Source organism: Arvicola amphibius, chromosome 6, assembly GCF_903992535.2.
Source record: "Arvicola amphibius chromosome 6, mArvAmp1.2, whole genome shotgun sequence".
Classification (NCBI taxonomy): domain Eukaryota; kingdom Metazoa; phylum Chordata; class Mammalia; order Rodentia; family Cricetidae; genus Arvicola; species Arvicola amphibius.
In genome coordinates, this window is record NC_052052.2 from 29407282 (window position 1) to 29430085 (window position 22804).

The 22804-nt window shown below is 47.5% G+C and overlaps 1 protein-coding gene across 1 annotated transcript; it reads right to left on the minus strand.

The window, feature by feature from the left end:
* Positions 1-5: 5 nt before the first annotated feature.
* Positions 6-21257, minus strand: Ppt1 (palmitoyl-protein thioesterase 1). Its single transcript, XM_038333958.1, has 9 exons — positions 21130-21257; positions 13230-13339; positions 12760-12887; positions 11596-11666; positions 9840-9942; positions 5447-5537; positions 4515-4613; positions 3078-3149; positions 6-1444 (listed from the first exon to the last, which is right to left on the minus strand). The coding sequence occupies exons 1-9, from the start codon at positions 21251-21253 to the stop codon at positions 1322-1324; spliced, it is 921 nt and encodes a 306-aa protein (XP_038189886.1). The 5' UTR covers positions 21254-21257; the 3' UTR covers positions 6-1321.
* Positions 21258-22804: the final 1547 nt, after the last annotated feature.

The window sequence follows — 22804 nt, forward strand, 5'->3', positions numbered from 1 at the left end:
AACGGTAAGAAACTACTCTTTATTTCAGACAGCCTGTAAAGTGAGCGTCACACCCTCCCACTGCCTGCCCTTACCCCGTATCTTGTTATTGAAGAGTAGATTTGAGAAAAGGAAAAACTGGCAAGGGGTGGATTCTGCAGTGCTAATAGGGTACCTTCATGAAAAGAATCATTTCTCCAATCTAGATAGGAATCATCCAGAAAGTGCTACGGCCTCAGCCTGAGTGCTAAAGGGTCCAAGCTCAGATGGCACGTGAGGTGGGGGCAGTGTCTCTCTTTAACCAGCAGAGTCATCGCCTGATACTAGTGTGGGTTGGTCTCCAGAGGGAAAAGGAAGCCTATAATACTCTTCAGTCGTTTTCTTGAACCCAGTTAGCAGCAGCTTGGAGTATGCTGGTAAATAGGATTTGGGGTAGAAGTGTCAAAGTCCCACCTTTTCAGACTTCCTCCTGTTTGGACACTTATGCCGCTAGAGCTATGGAGGGCCCTTTGTAAGAACAGAGTGACAAGAACAGTCACCACTTGGCGTCCACTTCTACTTCCCCACTGTGTCATGGTAAATAAGACACACATTGTGGGTGCAGGCCTTTGATCCCAGCACTCAGGCAGAGGAGCTCTGTGAGTTCAAGGTCAGTCCGCTCCAGTGTGAGTTCCAGCCAGCTAGGGCTACAAAGTGAGTGAGACTCTGTCTCAAAAAAAAGTGCATTTCTTCTCTTAATCCATCCTGCTAGCTGTTCCCTCCTTTTGTGACTAATTCTGTCACTGAAGGTTCAAGGTGAGTTCTGTGGGGACACAAGGCAGGCCTGTGGAGCGACTGCTAGGATCCACTAGAAGGCAACCCTTAGATAGGAAGACAGCCTCAGGAAACGATGCAGAAACGTGCAGGCGATGCTGCCCGAGCACCGCCCACACCAGCAGCAGTGCCGAGAAAGTGCTGTGTGAGCACCTCAGGACGGGTACTACCAGGCTCTTATTTGTTCCAAATTTGTGTGGGTTTATGCCCTCAGCCTGCCTCCCAGCTTCATTTTTTTGTCTCCTTTGGGCACAATCATTGGTCTGCAACAGCAGACTCCCTTCTTAAGAGGAAGCTTGACCATATCACAAGGTCGTAAAACAATCGCCATGGTTATTAGCTAATTAAATTTGAATTCAACACCATATGGTTCTAGGAGGCGACAAAGGATAAGATTCAGATCTTAGATCTTTCCAAGTAGGGCATGTTAGATAACAGGAGAGGAGGGCTGATTGCAAGCTAGGTTAGAGATCAGGGTCAGCCATGGAGAGCTGGGCTTTCCTGAGCTCTGCTGCAAAGCGCAAGGGCTTCACTTAAGAAAAGGTATGATGTGGGCATGAAACCACTCTTTAGACAGTTGAAGATGGTCCCCCTCCTTAGCCAGAAACACTAGCTTTCCTGCTTTGTCCATTTGCTTTAGTCCCAGGCGGTCCTGTAGAGAGAAAGGCCATAATGAACTCGGGCTTAAAGGAAAGTTTTAGACTAACAATAATGTATACAGCATTCGTCTCAAAGTACATTTTCCCTTCAGTATTAAAATAGAGCTGTATTGTTGTGGGGAGGGGGAAGGATGCTTCCTTTCAGGATTTTGTTTTGGTTTTTTTGAGATAAGGTCTTGCTTTATATTTCTAGCCCAGGCTGGCCTCGAACTTGCAGCAATCCTGTCTCAGCCTCCTGAGTGGCAAGGGGGATTTTACTGTTTTGCTATTATGCCTGGTTCCTTCAGCTGCCTCTAAGCATTAAAAATATGGCAGCTGGAGAGATGGCTCAGTGGTTAAGAGCATGGGCAGCTTTTCCAGAGGTCCTGAATTCAGTTCCCATCAACTGCATAATGGCTCACACAGCTTCTATAATGTGATTTGATGCCCTCTTCTGGCATGCAGGTGTACTTGCAGATAAAGCACCATATGCATTGGGGAAAAAAGGGGTGGGGTAAGCCAGCAAAGTGACCCATTCCCTGAATTTTACCATTCAGGAGCCAGAGACAGGTGGGTCGCTGGGTTTATATAAAGAGTTCTAGGATAGCCAAGACTACATAGAGACAGATGCTGTCTTTTTTTTTTTTTTTTAAATAAATATGCAGCTGAGATTGTTCTGATTCTGCTGCACTCCTAACCCCTGTAAGGTGCCAGAAATAACCCCTGGACCTGAGCTGCACCCCCGTGCCTGTAGTCAGCTTTCTGAAAAGCAGCTGGACAAGGCACAGGCAAACCCGGCGCACAGAACATCTATTGTGAAGTGGGGCTGAGCCAAGGAGAAAACCGATCAGATGTTCTAAGACACAGCATATCCAATTCTTAGGATCATGAACTTGGGACCTGTTAGTGGCTTGCAGTTACAGTACCATCCCCTGATAGCCAGGCTGTCAGTCTCTTGCTGGGAAGAGACTAGTCGTAGAACAAGCTGCTGCTTGTCTGCCTACCCCAGGTTTGAGTTTCATGATAAGGAAGACCTTGGCTGTAATTTTCAAGGCTGCCAGAAACTAGCTTCCCTTTCTTTCTACCTCACCCATGGGCACACCACGTATATGAGAAAAGCAGAGGAAACCATGCCTCTGAAATTGCGGGGACACACTGAAGCGAGTCAGGTGTGGTTCTTGGGCGCTTGTGAGTCCATCTCCAGTATGAAGTATGAACTCTTCAGTGTGTGGCAAGCCACACCGGATGAGGTGAAACACTAACATCTGCTTGAGAAACAGCCCCGGTCCAGATCTTAAAGTAGCCTGACACCTCACCCTTGTCTGCATTTACTTAGAGGCTTCTGGAATTTGTAGTAAACTCTGCACAGGAAGCCAGCTCCAAACCTTATCTTCAAAAGTAAAACAGAGATGCAGCTTCTCTTTTTGTGTCTAAAAACCATGAGATACAATAAATATCTATAAACCAGCACCTAGGAAGTTAGTGTGACAAGCAACAGCTCAGTAAGGCCCAAGTCAGACAGCTCATGCGTGTTCTAGGACAAACAAGGCAAGGGCCTGCCCTCAAAGAGGGCCCAGCAGCTCCAGGAGCCAGGGCTGATGACAGAAACAGTGTCAACCTCCCAAGGCCGATCGCTCCCTCTCTTACCTCTTTGTATATAGTGCTCTCCTGGAGAGGAATGGTTTCCTTAGCTTGGCCACTTCTGTAAAATCCAAACCACTTAGGAGAGAAGGAAAAAGAAAAGGTCAGATTTGATGCTAGCTAGTACCTGAAACGACCAGCAAAATGAACATTGTTAATATATTCAACATAGCAAGCAAGAAGGAAGAATGGGAGTGGGGCCTTGGTTTTGGTGACCTGGAACTCCCTTGTGTAGCCTAGGTTGATCTTAACATGGCAAGCTATCCATCTGAGCCTTCTGAATGTTAGAACCAGCTAAAATTCTGGGTGCAACTAGGGGATTGCAGCTGATTTTCTGGGTGCAAAGTTGGTGGGAGAACAGGTTTGCCCAGGAGGCATGCGCCAGCATACGTAACATACGGGTATATCTTGTCATCTTATTTTAACGGCCAATCCTGAGGGATGACTTTCTCCGGTTTTCTATTTCCCTGCCACTTCTTCCTTCACTGACGGCAGATGAAAGCCCCGTGCTGCCCCAGTCATTTGAGGATAAATACATAAGCCCTTTCCCCAAACTCCCAGTCTAGCAGGCACAGAATCAATTCGTTGCTCAGCACTGGGTCAGATAGAGAATCATGTGGTTGTGGCTTCTTACTTGCCACTGTGATGCAAAGGGAGCAACAGTATGAGAATAAGCAAGGATTTCTAAAGGGATGCATTTGAAAATCTGCATTCATCTAGTTTTCATAGCATAAAATATCTTGATTTTTTTTCTCCATTTATATATGTAAAAATTCTGAGCTCATAGGCCACTCAAAAATACGGTGAGATTTGGCTCTCAAGCTGCCTTCCCCTCCCAGCTGTGATCTGACTGTGAGCAGAGCTTCAGTTGAGGCAGCTGGTGGTTCCTCCCTCCGTCTTTCCCGGACTCAAAAGGAGAGGGAGAAGGATCAGTACGAGGTCAGCCCGGGCTACAGAGTAAGGGCTCCACTAAAATGAGAGCCGAATTCTGGGAGTAGGGACGGTGCTCTAGAGGAAGTGACATTGTATTGAGCCTTAGCAAAAGAACAGGAGTTTGTCAGGTGGAGAAGCCAGGGGAAAGCATTCAAAAGACAAAGGCTCATGAAAGAAGCCTCCGAACAGGTTCGGGACATTTCGAAAACAAAAATATGGGAGACGAAGCTGTAAAGATTGTTACCTCTAAATCAAGGCAGACCTGGACATCAAGCTTAGGGGTTCATAAATATGGGGCTAGTCATTCTGAATCCCTTTAGGGACATATTTTGGAGAACCTGATTAAAACTAAAGTGTACCACATTTACTTAAAATTCTGGGTGCAACTTGGAGATTGCAGCTGATTTCCTGGGTGCAAATTTGGTGGGAGGACAGGTTTGCCCAGGAAGCAGCTGCCGCCAGTGTTTGACTCCCTACAGTCTCTCGGCACACTGTGGCCGCGCGGCTCACCTCAGAGTCTACCGGGTCCACAATGGAATCGTTGAGGAATTTCACCATCACGAACTTCTTGAGGGCCATCAGGTTCTTCTTGTAGGACTCGTTGACACTCTGGAAGAAGAGCAGTATTGCAGGGCTACTGCTGTCAAGTTCAGGCAGCGATTCAGAGTTCAGCCTTCCCTTAAAAGCTGTCTGACTGGCGTGTTATCAGCCAGGCTGGATTCTCCCATGAGTTCTGCCCACGTACTCTATATACATCAGTCACTTAGGTCACAGGCTTCAAACCGAGGCAAACAAACAGAATTCTGGGTTGTCCTGTTACCTGATTCAGCATTGTTTCCTGACTTTGTTTTCGTTTATTGTCCTCTTCAACTTTTTGCTTTCAAACAACAATGCCCTCTACTTAGCCATCATATGAAATGAACCATTCAATGGGCCAGAATGTCCCAAACCGTGCTAGAGCTTGGGTCCAGTCTCTGCCTTTTCTAGAGTCTCTTTAAGTCTCATCTAAGCCGGGCGGTGGTGGCACACCTTTAATCCCAGCACTTGGAGGCAGAGGCAGGTGGATCTTTGTGCGTTCAAGGCCAGCCTGGTCTATAGAGCGAGTTCCAGGACAGCCAGGGCTGTTACACAGAGAATCCCTGTCTTGAAAAACCAAACCAAACCCAAAACAAAAAAGTCCTTTGAGCAGACAGCAGCTGTGAATTCCCACTTTGCCCAGCAGGCCACCTACTGTCACCTCATCCTGCTGCTTCAACATGAAGAAAGCGGAGAGCTTCAGGGAGAAAGAGGGCCAGATGGAACTCATGAGTACTGCCTCTCACATTCAAAACCCTTGGTTTTTGGCTTCTGCTTGGGGGTATTTTTCATAAATGGGCACTGGTTGATTTCTTTCTGGTGGCCATAAAGAAACGCCTAAAAATGGGAGCAGTTTAGGTGCTTACCCTTTCTTGATTTATGTCTGCCAGGAAGATGCTGTGGTTGCGGTACACATCCTCCTTGATGGGGTCATGCCAGTATTGTGCTTGCACCAGGCTGAGGAAGAGAAGGAACGAAGGTGCTTCTCTGTCAGCATGCCCAGGGCATGCTCCAGTGCCTAGGCAACCAAGAGACTTCAAAAGATAAAGTATCAAAGCCCCTATGTCCCAAACCTTGCCTTCTCATAGGGATGACTTTGGAGACATGTCAACAAGACATCTATCTTACTGAGAGGGGGACAGGCCATGTGGAAGATAAAGTCCAAATATTTGGGATTCTCCGTCTATCAAGGACCAAATTCCAAAGATTTTGGCTTTTGATAGAGATTCATCAACACTTGGCTTCCTTCTAATCACAGTGGCCCAGGCTGTCCCTCCCACAGCCCCACCTCCCTACTCTCCTTTGCTTCCTAGTCATCCTGTAAAGACGCCCCTTCCTCCCCATTATTACCCCAATCCTTCCTCAGCCAGGCAAGGAGATTTAGCCATCCCAGTGCGACTATCAGGAATCAGAACGACACTCTCTAATCTGTTCATAAATGTATTTGGAGTCAGAGGTGGTGGTACCCACCTGAAATACCAACACCTGGGAGGTAGGGATTGGAAGTTCAAGGTTATCTTCAGCTATGTAGTAAATTTGAGGCCAGCCTAGGCTAACATGAGACCCTGTCTCAAAAAAATGTACCTGGAAGTTCTAAAAAGTTTAATTTCACTGATACTTCAAAATTCAGAGTTATGAGCTAAAGAAATGGCTCAGTGGTTAAGAGCACTGACTGCTTTTCCAGAGGACCTGGGCTTGACTCCCCCTACCCACATGGTGGTTCATAGCTGTCTATAACTCCAGTCCCCAGGATCCAATGCCTTCTTTTGGCCTCTCTGGGCACCAGGCACATACATGGTACATGACATATACACAAGCAAAATACCCAGACACATAAAATAAAAATAATATATAAATAAATAAAAACTTCATGGCTAAAGGTATTGTTAAGAGATAATAGTATCTGTCTGACCTGCAATGGCTTTGGGTTTGATCCCCAGCAGTGCAAAAATAATTAGATAAAGAAAAGTTCAACAGACAATTTATTAAGTAGTGCCATCAGTACTGACTGACTCGTCATGCTTGAGTATCACTGCTCACTGTTGTTCCCTACAGGGCCAGAAGGCCCTTGACAGACAGTAGACGTTCTGTCCTAAGTGTCTGCTAAATGATGGGTCACACAGGGCGTGAGGCAAGCTTCCCCTGGATTTGGGGTGTAAGGAGAAGGGAGGCCGTAGTAGTGAGAATACTACAGGTGGGGCACAGCTTCAAATGTGGGGGGACATCTTTCAGAGGTGACCGATCCTGGCTCACCAACACAGGGATGATGAGGAAGGTCTTTGGACCCAGTCAAGCCAGTTTCCTGGTGGCCTGACTTCCAGGAGACCAGTGGCTAAGGGTGGAGTGAGGGCAACCATCGCCATGACGCGTTTGCCGTCAAGAGGAGACAGCTAAAGGAGATGGCGCAAGACTCCAGGGACATTCCACTGTGAGGGGCTCAATGCCAGCGGCACAGCCCAGAGGAGTGTTGGGAGCAGTGAGACCCCAGATCCTGAATTTCTTGTAATCCCCTGATCTGAGTGCCTACAGCTGCTCTGAGCAGGAGACCTTCAGGAGTTCCTGATGGCAGGAGAGTGGTTTCTGGTGGGTTTGGCTGGGGCGTGGCTATCTCTATATAATCTGCCCCTGAACACAATAAAGGAGGCATTCTTGGGGAATTCAAGGATGACCCGTGTCGCTGTCTCTCTGTCTGTGTGTGTCTGTGTTTTTTAACCTCCAGCCCCTTACCCGAAGCTCGGTAACAGGGTTCAAGTGTACTGAATGCAGACACGGGGCGCGGAGCGCGGCAATTGGAGGTCTCCACCGAGATATCGGCAGAGGAGGCCCGAGGATGAAGTGGAGGGCCTGGAAGGAGGAGGCTCATGAACAGATGGAAGAGAAACTGTGCCTCTCACTGTCAACTTGTGACACTGGGGGGTAGAATGGAAAAGGCTAAGCTGTACCACAGCAGTAGAGAAAGTCTGCGCACTTCGGTTGGTGTTCAGAGACAGGGTTTCACTATGTAGCCCAGGATAGACCCAACTGAACCATCCTCCTGCCTCCACCTTCCCAGTGCTAGGATTACAGATATGCGCCACCACAATCGGACTGTTTCAGTTTGTTTTTATCATGGAAGGCCTTGCTATGTATGTAACCCTGACTGGCTTGGTCCTTCAATATGGAGCCAATACCAGCCTCAAACTGCATTCCAGGTGTGAGGCACCATGCTCTCTGAGGTGCTGGGAATCAAAATTCTATTAATCTATTCTAGTTCGTATGTGTGAGTATACATATATGTTCATATGGGTAGGTATGAGGATGACCCCTGTTCTTGTGGGGTTGACAGTGGGTGTCCTCCTCTCTCTCTGCACCATATTCTTTGAGCCAGGGCCCTCACTAAACCTGAAGTTTACCGCTCTGATAGGCAAGTCCCCAGGGTCGGCCTGTCTGCCCACAGTATGGGGGTTGCAGACGCATGCCATCGCGCCCAGCTTTGTGTGTAGCTGCTGGCTATGTGCACCCAGGCCCTCACGTTTGCACAGCAGGCATGCTATCCACTCAGCCATCTCCCAGCCCCGAGGAAAGTCCTTTTAAGTTTATTGCGGCTTGAGTTGGTTTCTTTCTGGTCATCAGAATCCTCTCTCACATGCGAGGAAACCTGACGAGGTGACAGGAAGAAACGTTCCTTTCGCGCTCTTCCCTCCGCCCCCCACCATGTTGTATGTTCTGCTTGCATGTTGTATGTCTCCCACTAGGCCATCTGTGCAAATGAGGCTTTGCTTATATAAACACAGTTTTAAAAGAAAAAGCAAACAACCCGAGCTCTTGAGCGCTCAGAGCGCACAGCCTGGGCAGGCTGTGCCGGAAGTGCTGGCCTGTGTTGCTCAGCTAGTGTCACAAAACACTCCTCAAGCCACCTTTCCGTCTAGTTGTCACCACCTTAGAGTCTCGGTCACCACTGTCTCTCAGCTAGACTACTGCGACAGGCCCTAATGAGCTCGTCTCTTGTTTTTCTAGCCCTCTCAGAATCCTCTTTCCACACAGCAGTAAGGTCTTCAACTTCAAACTCCGACAGCTCCGCACGCCGACCCAGAGTCCCAGTTCCCTCCAGGCCGCGTTCTTGCGTGGTGCAGCCCCGGCTTGTTTACTCAACCTTCCCACAGATCTCTAGTCATCCTGGCCCAGAACAAGCCCGACTTGTCCCTGCCTTTGTGCGGACCATTCTTTGCTTGGCTTATCCCAGGTTCCTTTCATCTCCTCCTTCACACCCAGATTAGAGGTACAGTGTAGGAACCACCTTCTTGCCTGCAGATCCTATCTGATGTGCCTGTTTCCTCTCCCCAACTAAGCAAGAGACCAAGGTCACAGGCTCCATAAACACATGGAATAGAAGCCAGTTAGGAGGAGCCTTGTTAGTCATTTCCTCCAGGGAGAGACCCTGCAAAGCCTGCCTCGCACGTAACAAGGTTAGCTCTGAGTCCAGGTCTCCCAGTTACATTGCAGGGAGTAGATTTTGCTTCTCTTGCTATGATGGAGGAAAAGTAGTTCCCTGGATGTGCACGACAGGGAACTGGGGAGTCAGACGGCTCCTGCCTTAGGCTTTCAATGAAAATGCCCTGGTTTGGGCCCCACACACGTACTATACACCCCCAGTTCCCAAGCCTTCCTGGGGCTCGAGCACGGGCCACAGCAGTGTGCCTTCTGCAGAGGTAAAGCCTTCAGTCTTTCTCCTGCACTCCCACGGTCCTTACACCCTCCTGTTCGCTCTCTCAAAAACCTGGACTGGTTCTTATTTCCTCTCTTGTTCTCTTGGCCCTGTGACCAAGACTTAAAAGTCCTTTATTATTTTTTATTTTATTTATTTTATTTTATTTTTCTATTATTTTTACTTTTTTTTTTTTAAGACAAAGTCTCACTGTGTCTGTCAATCTTACTGGCCTGGAACTGGCTTTGTAGACCACGCAGTCTCAAACTTAGAGGGATCCACCTGCCTCTGCCTCCTGAGTTCTGGTTAAAGGCATGTGTCATCACATTAGGTCTCATGTTTTAAGGTCAATTTTTTTTTATATTTATATTTTTATGCATATGGATGTTTTACCGGCATGCATGTCTGTGCACCACACGTAGGCAGTGCCCCCAGGGGCCGTAAGAGGGCATGAGATCCCCTGAGACTAGAGTTATACACAGTTGTGACATCATTAGCATTACTCCTAGGGTCACCGAGTGTGAATGTCAGCAAGGCACTCCCCCAGTCTGGACTGGACAGCTAGCCGCACTCACCGTTCTTGGACAACTTTGGAATAAGCACCAGCATTAATCGTTTTCCTGATGAAGTCACAGATGTGCGAACTCTCTCCTGGGCATCGAGGGAGGCCAAAGACACCTGTGTAGGTAAAAGATAACCATGCATTACTCCAATAATTGTGTACTGAATGCCCACTGTACCAGGCACCATGAAAACAGAAACAAAAGGACAAAGAGCTTGAATCTGAATTCATTCATTTACAAAAAAAAAAAAAAAAAAAAAAGTCCAAGTACTGAGAACTAACACCACCACCAACTTCCTCTTGGCACTCCCCCAGGGACCTCTGCCTCAGCCCCACCCACATGTGGCTGCTACACACAGCGCGTGACTGCCTCATCCTCTTTCTTGGGAATCTTCTGACTCCCTGTTCCCATCCCCCTCCCAGGTCATACTTTCATCCATGCACCTCCCTTCCTTTAAATCCTGTGTAGATTACTTTGACACCTAAAACAACGTAAGCGCTTCGTGGATTGTCATTACACCGTGTTGTCTGGGGAGTGAGCAAAGTCTTTACATGTTCAGTGCAGATGCAATAGTTCCCATATCCTCCCTCCCCACTCCGTCCCTCTCTATGAAGACAGGCAGGGTCTAATAGAGCCCAGGTTGAACTCAAGCTCTCTGAGGATGATCCTACTGCCTCCACTCCCTAAATGCTGGGATTCTAGGCACACACAACCACCAAAGCCTTTCCCTGAAGAGTTCTCATCTGTGGATCTTTGCATCAACAGACAGGGAACTCATGCATGGATTCAGAAAGCCAAATGTATGCTGGGGTACAACCCCGAGGTAGAGTTCTTGCCTTACATGTGGAGACACACACACATGCACGCACACAAACACACACACACACACACACACACACACACACACACACACACACACACACATGCCTGCACACGCATTTGCGCCTAGATCTCTGCGTGCCCAGGCCCTATTCTGGAGATGAGACTTTAGCGCCTGCTTCTCTTGGTAAGGGCAGCTCTCACCCTTCATCACAGGGACTTCTTTCTGTAGCAATCTCCATTTCTATTGGTCAAAATGCAGAGCACAATTGATTGTGAGGTGCCCAACTGCAATGGACACATCTCCAGCCCTACACAACCAGGACACAGGGAAGAAGGGGGCAGAGAGAGTGTAAGGGCCAGAGGACCAGTACGGCTGCTGTTTAGAGTGTTATCTGTACATGGAATCTCAGCAATATGGTCACCTACACAAGACTTGCGTAATGACAACACTGGTTGACGTGCCAGCGCAGGTGGGAGAAGCCACACAGGGCCCCACCCCTAGATGAAGAACCAGAAGCAGTTAATGATGGCAGAGGGAAGGAGAAAAAGTCTTCAGGAATGAGTCCCTGGTGGGTCACCCAGTCCCAAGTGATCATATACATATAAGCAGCACTAAATGAACTCACTAGTTCACACACACGCGCGCGCGCGCACACACACACACACACACACACACAAACACACACACACACGATGTGGTGGTGCCTATGATCTCATCACCCAGGTGGCTGAAGAACTGCTAAGAGTTCAAGGGTAGCCTAGGCTACCAAACAAGACCTTATCTAAAAAGGAAGAGGAAGAGGAGGTGAAAAGAAGAGAGATAGACAGACAAGAAGGAAAGAAAAAAAATGAAAGAAAAAGCAAGAAAAAAAGAAATAGAAAACATCAGCCAAATATAGGTTTGAAAAGGGGAAGAGAACCTTGGGGACAAGGGGGTGAACATTACCTTGATGTTGTCCCCCAACTGAGATCAGGTTGATCATGGGAGGTGACGGGCATCTCTGGGCCACTGCCCTCCTGCAGAAGTCAAAGGTGGCTGTCAGCTCTGATGGTCAGGTTGGAATTATCAACAGTCACTTCACAGATTAAGTTATTTACTACACCATGGGTCCCCAAACCATAGAGTTCCCGGGTTTTCCTCCTGGCTGTATATAAATCTTACTTCACAGAAAACACAGCAAGAGGGGCTGAGAAGATGGCTCAGTGAAGCCATAAGGACCTGAGTCTGGACTGCATGCTCCCCCTTACAAAAAAAAGGAGAGCAAAGAAAAAGCCTGGTACAGCAGTTCCGGGAATATCAGCATGGGGGAGGTAGAGACAAAGGGTCCTTGAGGCTTGTCAATCAGCCAGGCTAGCTCAATCCTGAACTCCAGGTTCACAGAGAGACCTCAGCAGCAGCAGCAGTGCTGTCCAGTGAGAGGGGCTAAACACTCACTACCACGCTTGATGACCAGACTTGGTCCCTGGGCCCCATGTGTTGGAAGGGGAGAACTAATTCCTCAAAGTTGTCTGTTGACCTACACACACAGCACCAAGGCATGCATACATGTGTGGGCACGTGTGCACATACACATACACAAACACAGGCACACCTGCACAGAGTAAATGTAGTTTTGACATTTTTGAGTTAAAATAGAGGACTGGAGAGATGGCTCAGTGGCGGAGCTCTTGCTGCTCTTGCAAAGGATCCAGGCTTAGCTCCCACCACCTACACGGGGTGGCTCACAATAATGTCTAACTCTAGGTGGGAGGTGATCGGATGCCCCTTGTGGCCACTAAGGGCACTGCAGTCACATGTTCACATACCCCAGCACACACATAATTAATACCAAAATAAAATCCTTAACATTTTTTTTCTAAAAACGTAAGGTTGAGAGTAATTGAGGAACACACTTCACATTGACCTTTGGCCTCCACACACATGCTCACACATGTGCACACGCAGAGAAAGAAGAGAAACTAAGTTCCACACAGCTGCTTACACAGTGACAATTTAAGACTGACTTCCTTTCTGTGAGACGGGGGACCCCAAATAAGTGCAGCCAATTAATCCAAACAGGAGAAAAATCAGTTCCCTGTGAGGAGTAGCACGGCACAGAAGGGTACTTACAGAAACTGGCCTCCCTGGGAGAAGCCCATAGCATTGTACCCCTGCTGCAACTTTGGATCCTTCTCCAGAATCTGGCACACTATCTTCACTTGGGAATTGACATTTAAGAAGAAACTGTTTTCCACATCCTAAAAAAGGAGCAGGGAGGTAAAAGGAAGGAACGGAATGCAGACAGCGTCTTCTCTAAGGCAGGGGCTGACCCAGATCCATGCCCTCATCTGGCCTCTGGAGTTCAAGTGTTAGCTGAGCACGCGGGAACAGTCCTGCAGGGAAGCACCTGGGAGGATGAGGCAGGAAGATCACGTTCCAGGCCAGCCTAGGCTACATGGCCAAACCCTCCATGCCCAAACAAAATGAAACTGAACCAGTGGGGCTATGGCTTGCTGCTAAAACTGCAAGATGAAACATTCAAACAGCACATTTTATGAAGCCCGGCAGCAAACCTCCCAGGGAAGGAGCTGCCACCTTACCTCCATCATGTTCTCCCCGATCTCTAGAGACAGGACATAAATTCCAGGCAGCTCCTTTTCAACCATCTTTTTAATGGCACCCATGCTAATGGGGTTGCAACAGCTGTCTCCTGGCCAAGGAAAATGATGGCGGAAATTCGTGAATCAAAACATGGTTCAAGGAACAAAAACATTTTATACATCAAAGGGCGAAGTCAAGGATGTGAAAGGGCGGCGTACAGGAGTGGAGAGGCCTGGGCACGACGGTTGCTGCGGCTTCTCCAGCTGTGCCCATGCGGCGGGCGCCCTTCTCAGCCGAGAAACGCTTACGAGACCTCGGCTATGTGGGTGCATGAAGTATGTATACGAATCAAATATTTACTGATAATAAATCATAAAGAAGTTTATTATAAGGCAATTCTTTGGCACAAATTTGACTATTTATTAAGGGAGAAATTAATTTTACAAAATGATAAAATAGATGTACTTGCTTATTTTTCCATAGAGAATTACATTTTAATCTGGGCATAGTGGATCACCCTCTAAACCCAGCACTCAGGAGGCAAAAACAGTCAGATCTCCGTAAGTTTGAGGCCAGGCTGGTCTACATGCTGAGTTTCAGTCTAGCCAGAGCTACATAGTAAGACCCTATCTGTAGTTGTACATGCCTTTAACCCCAGCACTTCAGAGACAGAGGCAGGTGGATCTCAGAAGTGGAGACCAGCTTGGTCTAAAGAGTGAGTTCCAGGACAGCTAGAGCTACTCAGAGAGACTCTATCTTAAACAAACAGGAATTGAGCTCTGGCTGAATAGTTAATAATGAAAGACACAAGCCGGGCGGTGGTGGCGCACGCCTTTAATCCCAGCACTCGGGAGGCAGAGGCAGGCGGATCTCTGTGAGTTCGAGACCAGCCTGGTCTACAAGAGCTAGTTCCAGGACAGGCTCCAAAGCTACAGAGAAACCCTGTCTCGAAAAAACCAAAAAAAAAAAAAAAAAAAAAAAAAAAAAATGAAAGACACAGAGCATCCTTGGTGTTTTTCATAGTTAACCAATATATTGATTTTATAACCATTAATACTGAAACACTGCTGACACAAATATATAGCACAAATATCAGAAGCATGCTTGTTTCAGAAACTGTTGGAAGTGTGTCCCAATCCCCAAACAAAATTCACTTACTGATTTTTTTGCTTTTAGATGAAACTCAAGTCAGCAACTCAAACAGCAACTTTTAAATTTTTAGTTATTTTAACTCATGTTAATGAGGTTTGCTTGCATGTATGTTAGTGCATCACATGTGTGCCTGGTGCTTGTGGAGACCAGAGGAGGGCATCAGAGGCCTTGAAAGCAGAGTTGCAGGCAACTGTAAGCTACCATGCGAGTGCTGGGAACCAAACTGGAGTCCGTTGAAGATCAGAAGTTCTCTTAACCACTAAGTCATCTCTCCAGACCTCTCCAATGGCAATTTTAAAAGGAATTATTGGAACACAATATAACAGAAAGATAAGCTGATTTGGTACTTACACGCTGAAGGAAATATTAGGTCTTCATTTCTGGCAATAGAACCACACTATAAGAGCATAGGACGTGTGCACGGTAGAGCACTGGGGTTCATGACACCAGCAGCCTGGGGTCTGAGCAGAGTGTCTGAGGCCGTATTTTGTTGGTGTTCATGGCAGGACGGCATGCACAATGCCAAGTGCAAGTGTTCTGTGCTCAGAACCAGGCCCCAGTGGAGAGGGAGATGCAAACACGGCCAGAAATAACTTGATTAATTTCATCCTTGATGTTGAATGAATTTTTGCTCATTGAGGGTTCAGAATACTGTTGCCACAATTTTTGAGATCCCACATCTAGTGGCATAATCCCATGTGGGTCTCTGGCCCACCATGTAAGAAGTTAGAAGCAAAAGTTGAGACGTCAGACTCCAGAAGGAGAGAAAATACTTGTGAACATATATCTGAGTTCAATGTCCAGATACACAAGTCATTCTTACAATTCAACAAGGCGAATAATATAATTATGAAATGGGGACGGTCTGGAGAGAGGGTTCAACTGTTGAGAATGCTCGCTGCTTGTGGTGGGTTGCATAAGAAAGGCCCCACAGGCTCATATATTTGAATGCTTAGTCAAGCTGTGAAACTCTTTGATAGGATTAGGATTACGGGGCGTGGCCTTGTTGGAGGAAGTGTGTCATTGGAGGTGGACTCTGAGGGTTTCAAAAGTCTATACCAGGTGCAGTCTCTCTCTCTCTCTCTCTCTCTCTCTCTCTCTCTCTCTCTCTCTCTCTTTCTCTCTCTCTCTCCTATCTGTCTGTCTGTCTCTGGTTGTGGATCCGGATGTAGCAGCTCTCAGCTACTACTCCAGTACCATGCATGCACCATGTTCCCCGCCATGATGATAATGGACTGAACCTCTGAAACTGTAAGCCAGCCCCAGTTAAATGTTTTCTTTTATAAGAGTTGCCTTGGTCATGGTGTCTCTTCACAGCAACAGAACACTGACCAAGATATTGCTCCATCAGAGGACCCAGGTTCGGTTCCAAGCACTCATGTTGGATGGCTCACAACCACATGTAACTCCAGATCCAGGAAATCCATCATCTAGCCTCCTTGGGCATCTACACATACTTGACATACACTTACACAGGCACGCACATATACATAAAAGTAAAAATAAATATTTTTAAAATGAAAGAAGAGGCTAGAGAGAAGGATCTGTAGTTGAGAGCACTTCCAGAGTTTCTGAACTCAGTTCTTAGAACCCATGTTGGGACCTCACAGCCAACTCTAACTCCAGGGAGCCAGTGAAGGCCTCTTTGGGTCTCCATGGGCACACATACACATATGTTGTCAAACACAATCACATGATTTCTTTTTAATATTTATTTATTTATTATATATACAATATTCTGCTGTGTGTATGTCTGCAGGCCAGAAGAGGGCATCTCATTACAGATGGTTGTGAGCCACCATGTGGTTGCCGGGAATTGAACTCAGGACCTTTGAAAGAGCAGGCAATGCTCTTAACCACTGAGCCATCTCTCCAGCCCCACACATGATTTTTTAAAAAATATTTTTTTCCTTCTTTCTTTCTTTTCTCCCTCCACCCCCAGACAGAGTTTCTCTGTAGCTTTGGAGCCTGTCCTGGAACTAGCTCTTGTAGACCAGGCTGGCTTCGAACTCACAGAGATCTGCCTGCCTCTGCCTCCCAAGTGCTGGGATTAAATGCGTGCGCCACCACCGCCCGGCTGAATTTTTTTTTAAATCTTAAACATAAATTGGGAAAGGATGCAAAGACAGGAAGAGTCCAGCAGCATCACTGCAGTTTAGATGTGGTTTAAACAGTGTCACCTCATACCCACCTGGACGGCTTAACAGTAACTTTTATTTATTGTTATTGTTCTTGAGGCAGACCCTGAACGGCCTAGAGCTCCCTACACAGATCAAGCTCGCCTCGAACTCAGAGATATCTGTCTACCTCTGCCTCCCTAGTGCTGGGATTAAAGGTGTGTACTATCACACCTGGCAAAAAGTAACATTTTTAAAATTAGAAAGTAAGCGTTGGCAAGGACCTGGGAAATAGGTACGCTTGTACCCTGTTGGTGGAGCTGTACTGATGCAATCCCTGTTGAAAAGTATGGCAATGACTTAAAAAAAATAAGCATGTAACTATAAAATGACCCCCCAATTCCCCTGCTTTATACCTTTATACCTTTATACCCAAGAAAAGTGAAAACATACATCCAGATAAACCTTACACAAATGCTTACAGCAGCATTGTGGTCATAGCAAGGGTAGAAACTGGGCAAATGTCCATTACTGGAGGAACCACCTGTGGTGTGATCACACAATGGGATAATGTTCACCCATGAACAGGCATGAAGCGCTGAAGCATGCTACAACCTGGATGACCCTCAGAGCATGTTCCGTGCACTAACCCTACAGAGTAGACACCTGTTCTGTCAGAATAAGGAACAACAGCGGAGAGAACAGGCAGAAGGTTATCAGGAGAGAGAGGAGGGGGAGGAAACAAGGACTTAACCATGCGGAGGTTTGCCTGGGCTGACAGTCCTGAAACTACAGGGAAGCTGTGGTTGCCTCAGCTGTGACCAGGCTCCACTCCGCAGAATTGTGCACTGAAAACGGTGAAGCTGATATCACAGGAATGTCCCCTAAGCGGGGACAGATAAAAGAACACTTCCTACATGGCTCTGTCTGTCAGGTGCTGACAAGCTGCCTAGATCACATGGGGCTGGAGAAGTCACCCCTCTGGTAGAGTGCTTGCCCAGCATGCACCAGGCCCCAGACAGGATAAATGACTGTGGAAACCGGACAAGGGGAGCACACATGGTCCCAGCACTTGGAAGGCAGAGGGAGGAGGATTAGAACTTCAAGGTTATTCTTTGGCTTCTTAGAGACATTTGAAACTAGTCTGAGCAGCATGAATCCCTGTCTTAAAGCGAAAGAAAGAAATAGAAAAAAAATCAAAAGCCAGGTATGGTGCCACACATTTGTAACCCCAGGGACCATGATGGAGGTCAATGAAATACTTGAGGCACAAAATTCAATGAAATACGCCCTGTGAGCTTCTGTGGTGGAAGAATCTTTTCGTACACTGTGAAGATGTGTCTTTGACAAGGCACCTTCGGATTGGTTTTAATAAACATCTGAAGTGCCAGTAGCTAGGCAGGAAGAGGTTAGGTGGGACTTCCAGGCAGAGAGAAGAAGAGGAGGTGAAGAGGAGGTGCAGGGGAGATGCCAGAGGACGTGGAGAGGGAACAGGAGGTACAGATGGAAGAGAGGCAAAAAGCCATGAGGCAAAACATAGGATTAATATAAATGGGCTCATTTAAGTTACAAGAGTTAGCGGGACAAGCCTAAGCTGTAGGCTGAGCTTTCCTAATTAAGTATCCAGGTCATTTGTGTGTGTGCACGCACTGGAAGCCCAAAGAAGATCCATCTACAAGCTTTGAGAAAAGGTTGACCTCCCACTGTACAAATCAAGAGCGAGAACCTCAGCGCCTCAACCTAGCCCAGGAATTGTTTCCTTTCCCTCAAAGAATCAGACCTAAGAACAGGAAGCCAACTGACCACCGAGTAGAGACATGTCCGCTTTACACTTAAAGCATCTCAGCTGGACGGGAAGTGTAAGGAGAACACACCCACCCCAGAGAAACTTCTTTCTTTCCTAACAACATCCACCACGTTGTAATGAGTAGGGACAAAAAGGGGTCTTGGGTACATGTCTAGTTCAATGACAGCTTGGCCTACAAAAGATACTGTCTCAAAATACCAAACAAGCCCAGCCTGTTTGCAAATGCCTGTAATCCTAGCGCTTGGGAGGGGTAGGGTAAGATCAGAAGTTCAAAGTCATTCTTGTCTAGACAACAAATGCAAATTCTGAGCTAGCCTGTGCTACAGGAAACCTTGTCTCAGTCAAAAACTAGGTCTGGATGTCTGTCTTTTGGGTAGAGATGCCCACTGCCGAGCAACTGGAGTTTGATTTCTGGGACCCACTCGGTGGGAGAGAGAGCTGACTGCTGCAAGCTGTTCTCTGACCTCCACGTGTGTGCAATGGTGTATAGGTGGTACTCCTCACAATAAAAAAAAAACCACTTTAACAAAAAGGCCCCATATGAAACTATGAAACTACAATACACCAAAACAATAACAACACACCCTTCAAATTCCTACATTAAAGAAGAAAAATCTTTTTCTTTTGTTTTCTTTCGAGACAGGGTCTGGCTATGTACCTCAGCTGGCCTGGAGCTAAGACTCTACTCTTTCAGCTTCCTGGGGGCTCCAAGTACCAGTGTGCGTTACTTTATTAGGTTTAAAAGAATTCTGTCAGCCGGGCGGCGGTGGCGCACGCCTTTAATCCCAGCACTCGGGAGGCAGAGGCAGGTGAATCTCTGTGAGTTCGAGACCAGCCTGGTCTACAAGAGCTAGTTCCAGGACAGGCTCTAAAGCTACAGAGAAACCCTGTCTCGAAAAACCAAAAAAAAAAAAAAAAAAAAAAGAATTCTGTCTACGTATATACACCCCAAGTGTGCTCCCCTCCAAGCTACCCCTTCTTGGTAAAACAACTTCACTTTCAAGTTGTTCAAGCCAGAAACGATGGCGTCATCTTTGTCCCCTTGGTCTTTCACACCGTATCTAAATCCCATGATGCCTCCCTCAAGTGTGTCAAAGTTCCAGCCTTCCCTATACTTCTTGTTACCAAACATCTGTCGCGACACGGCTCTGAGCCACAGCCATCTCCAGGGTTTAAGGGACTGCAGTGTCCCCTTGCAGAGCTCTGTGACACCTACAATCTCTTCTCAGCACAGAAACTAAACCAGAAATAAGGACACAGTGGGACAAGGCAGACAGGTTGTCATGTCTTGAATCCATAAGGTTTGACCCACGGAGTCTCTCTTCTCCTTTTCTACAGTCCGTGGAATTGTCCTGACCCTGATCCCTGTTCACCTTGTCACAGGAGGAAAAGAACAGCTGACTAGCTACAGGACAGAGTCAGGGGAGCCTCCAGGACAAAAGGCCACTGAGCTGAATCTTACACGGGGACTCTCCTTAAGAGGAGTCTTCAAGAAAGTCATCTTCACAGCTAATAAATCCACATCCCCAAAGACCCTGGGAATCGCCTGTTGTCACCTCTGTGGACAAGCAGCCTGGATTCCCTGTGGTCACAGCTAACCCTTTTCTTCTGCCCCTTTCTTTCTAATGCCAGCTTTTCCCCAGGACTCTGAGCCACATTGCTTGTGTCAGTGACCACTAGAAGGGTCCGCATGACCATCTAATGTCACCAATAGAACAAGCTTTTGTTTTCATTTTTAACTTTAGCTAAATATATATATTATTATTTATGGGTCTCCCCATGTAACTCTGACTGACCTGGAACTTGCCATATAGGACAGGCCTCAAACTTGCAGAAATCCTCCTGCCTGCCTCCCGAGTGCTGGAATTACAGGCTCCCACCGCACTGTGTTTGAACAATCTTTTAAAACTGTAAGTCGGGGGCTGGAGAGAGGGCTTGCAGGGTATGTCCCAGTGCAAGAATGGTGGTTCACATTCCTCTTCTCTTGCTCCCTCTGCTCCTGCTACCCTGATTTGGACACTCCCATGTTCAGCTCAGGGCCTTTGCCCACACACCCATATAGGCATCTTCCTTTATCCACTTTAGACCAGTTGGGTTGCCACTCTCTGGATGACTCCTTTCCTAACAGTGCTCTCTACAAGCGCATGCTCACACCTCCAGCTCTGTCTTCTAGGCTGTCTGTCTACACTGCACTCACGACCAATCGCCATGTCTCCCTTCTTTCTTTTTTTTTTTGGTTTTTCAAGACAGGGTTTCTCTGTAGCTTTGGAGCCTGTCCTGGAACTAGCTCTTGTAGACCAGGCTGGCCTCGAACTCACAGAGATCCGCCTGCCTCCGCCTCCCGAGTGCTGGGATTAAAGGCGTGCGCCACAACCGCCCGGCCCTTATTTCTTTATAGTATGTTTCCCCCACTGGAAAGTAAGTTCCAGAAGGATGAAGAGTTCAGTTTGTTTCACGCTCAGATGTAGTCGTGCTGTATGGTAACTGTGAAAAGGTGACGCAGGTGCCTAGTAGATCTCCATTCAAAGAGTGAAGGCATGAGTGTGCCGCCCAGCTCTGCAGGGACCGATGGTCCGATGTCAGTTGCTGATAGCTAATGCCATTGCTGCTAGGATTTTAATAAGGACATCATAAAACCCTAGCAGTGGACAGCTCTCCCTGAGCGCTCACCAAAGACACCTGGTTCCCTTCCTTCCAGTGCAGAGAGCCCCCAAATCCCAAAACCTAGATCAGGCGGGTGCCGTGGAATCACGGTCCTCGCCCTTCCACCTCTGCGATGTGAACCCAGGAGGGGAAAGGATGCCCTTCTCCACACTCACTCACCCATCCCATGCCAGATCACCAGCGGTGGCGGCGAAGGCGGATTCAGATACCCCAGCGACCAGGCGGCGCAGCACCAGGGCAGAAGAGCCGCAGCCAGGAGCCACCATGAACCGGGGGACGCCATCTTAGCCCAGTCACATGACCGCGCGCGCGCCCGGGACCAAGGCTTTCAGGGTCCCAGGTGACCACGCCCCCGCCGGGCAGTGTCTACCACGGACCAGAAGCTATTGTCCAACGGCTTTCCATCTTTTGATTGGTCTGTGCACTGCTCTCATTTTGCACCCAAGGATATCCAGGTGACTATTTCTCCCCACGGATTTGAAAACATGTCTATTCTCTAACAACGGTCTCATTTTTGCTTTAATTTATTTTTATTCTGTGTGTGGGTGTTTATAGGTGTGTGGCACGCGTGCCACAGCGTGCGTGTGGAGGTCAGAGGGCAGCTTGCAGGAGTGGGTTCTCTCCTTTCACTCTGTCAGTCCTGGGATTTGAACTCAGAACTCAGATCCAGGCTTGGCTGCAGGAGCTTTTCCCTGAGATTATTTTATTTTAGCACGTGTGCATCCGTGTAAGAAAGGAGGCCCACAGAGGCAGCAAACTATTCAGCACTGTGTTGTACCCACTGCCCTTGGGAGAAAAGCTGTGTCTTGGAACTGGAGAAGGGAGACTTGATTTTTGTCCATGGCTAGTTAGATCATGGTGGGTTTTGTTCTGGGTCTTGAAGGAAATACAGGATTTCAACGGGCAAAGATGTAATTAGGGAGGAAGAAGTTTTAGCTCCTGCGGGGAGGAAGGAAGATCCCAGGGATCCAGTCAGGGCTTCCAGATTGGCGTGGACTGTCAGGTGAGGGGTGAAGCAGGAAGATGGGGAAACATGGCCACTTCCTCTCTGTGCTGCACCCTGGTTTATAGCCAGAGGCTCTTGCCCTCTCTGCCCCCACCTCTTTTCTAGCTTCTCTCAGTCCAGCCCCAGCATTTCAATTATGGGGTCAAACATTTCCCCCCTAGAAAAACAATGAAAACGTTTAAATGAACCTGTCAAGTAGGATGTACCCAGGGTACAGTGGGCTCTTTGGCACTGGCTTTATAGAGGATGAAGTCCTCTTACAGAGAGTGACATGAAAAATCTGGAAGAAAAACCGGTCGCACACCCACATGAAACCCTTCTGTTCCACACCGTTGAAACTAGTAGTTACTAGGTAGTTGAGGAGCCAATTAAATACAGGATTAGGAAGCATTATACAGTGCACAGTTTGATAGGCTTCGGTCCAGCAAGGTGATTCAGCTGGATGAAACACTGGCCACTAAGCTTGGTGACCTGACCCATTCCTCATGGGGCTATGATAGCTTGAGGGGAGAAGCAAGTTGTGCAAGTTGACCTCTGACCTCTGCAGACCCACAGTGACTGTGTTCCTCCCCACATAAACACACACAGTAAACAAACCATAATACAAAGGAAAGGAAAATAGCCTTGGGGCTAGGGAGATGTGTTTGTCTCTTACTCTCATTAATTACTCTCTGCTTCTTAGGTTTTTTTTTTTGGGGGGGGGCTGCCACCCAGTTCTCAAATAAGACACTCATGCAGAGGCTTATTCTTACTTATAAATGCCCAGCCTGAGTTTGACTTATTTCTAGCTAGCTTTTATTAACTTAAATTATTCCATCTACCTTTTGC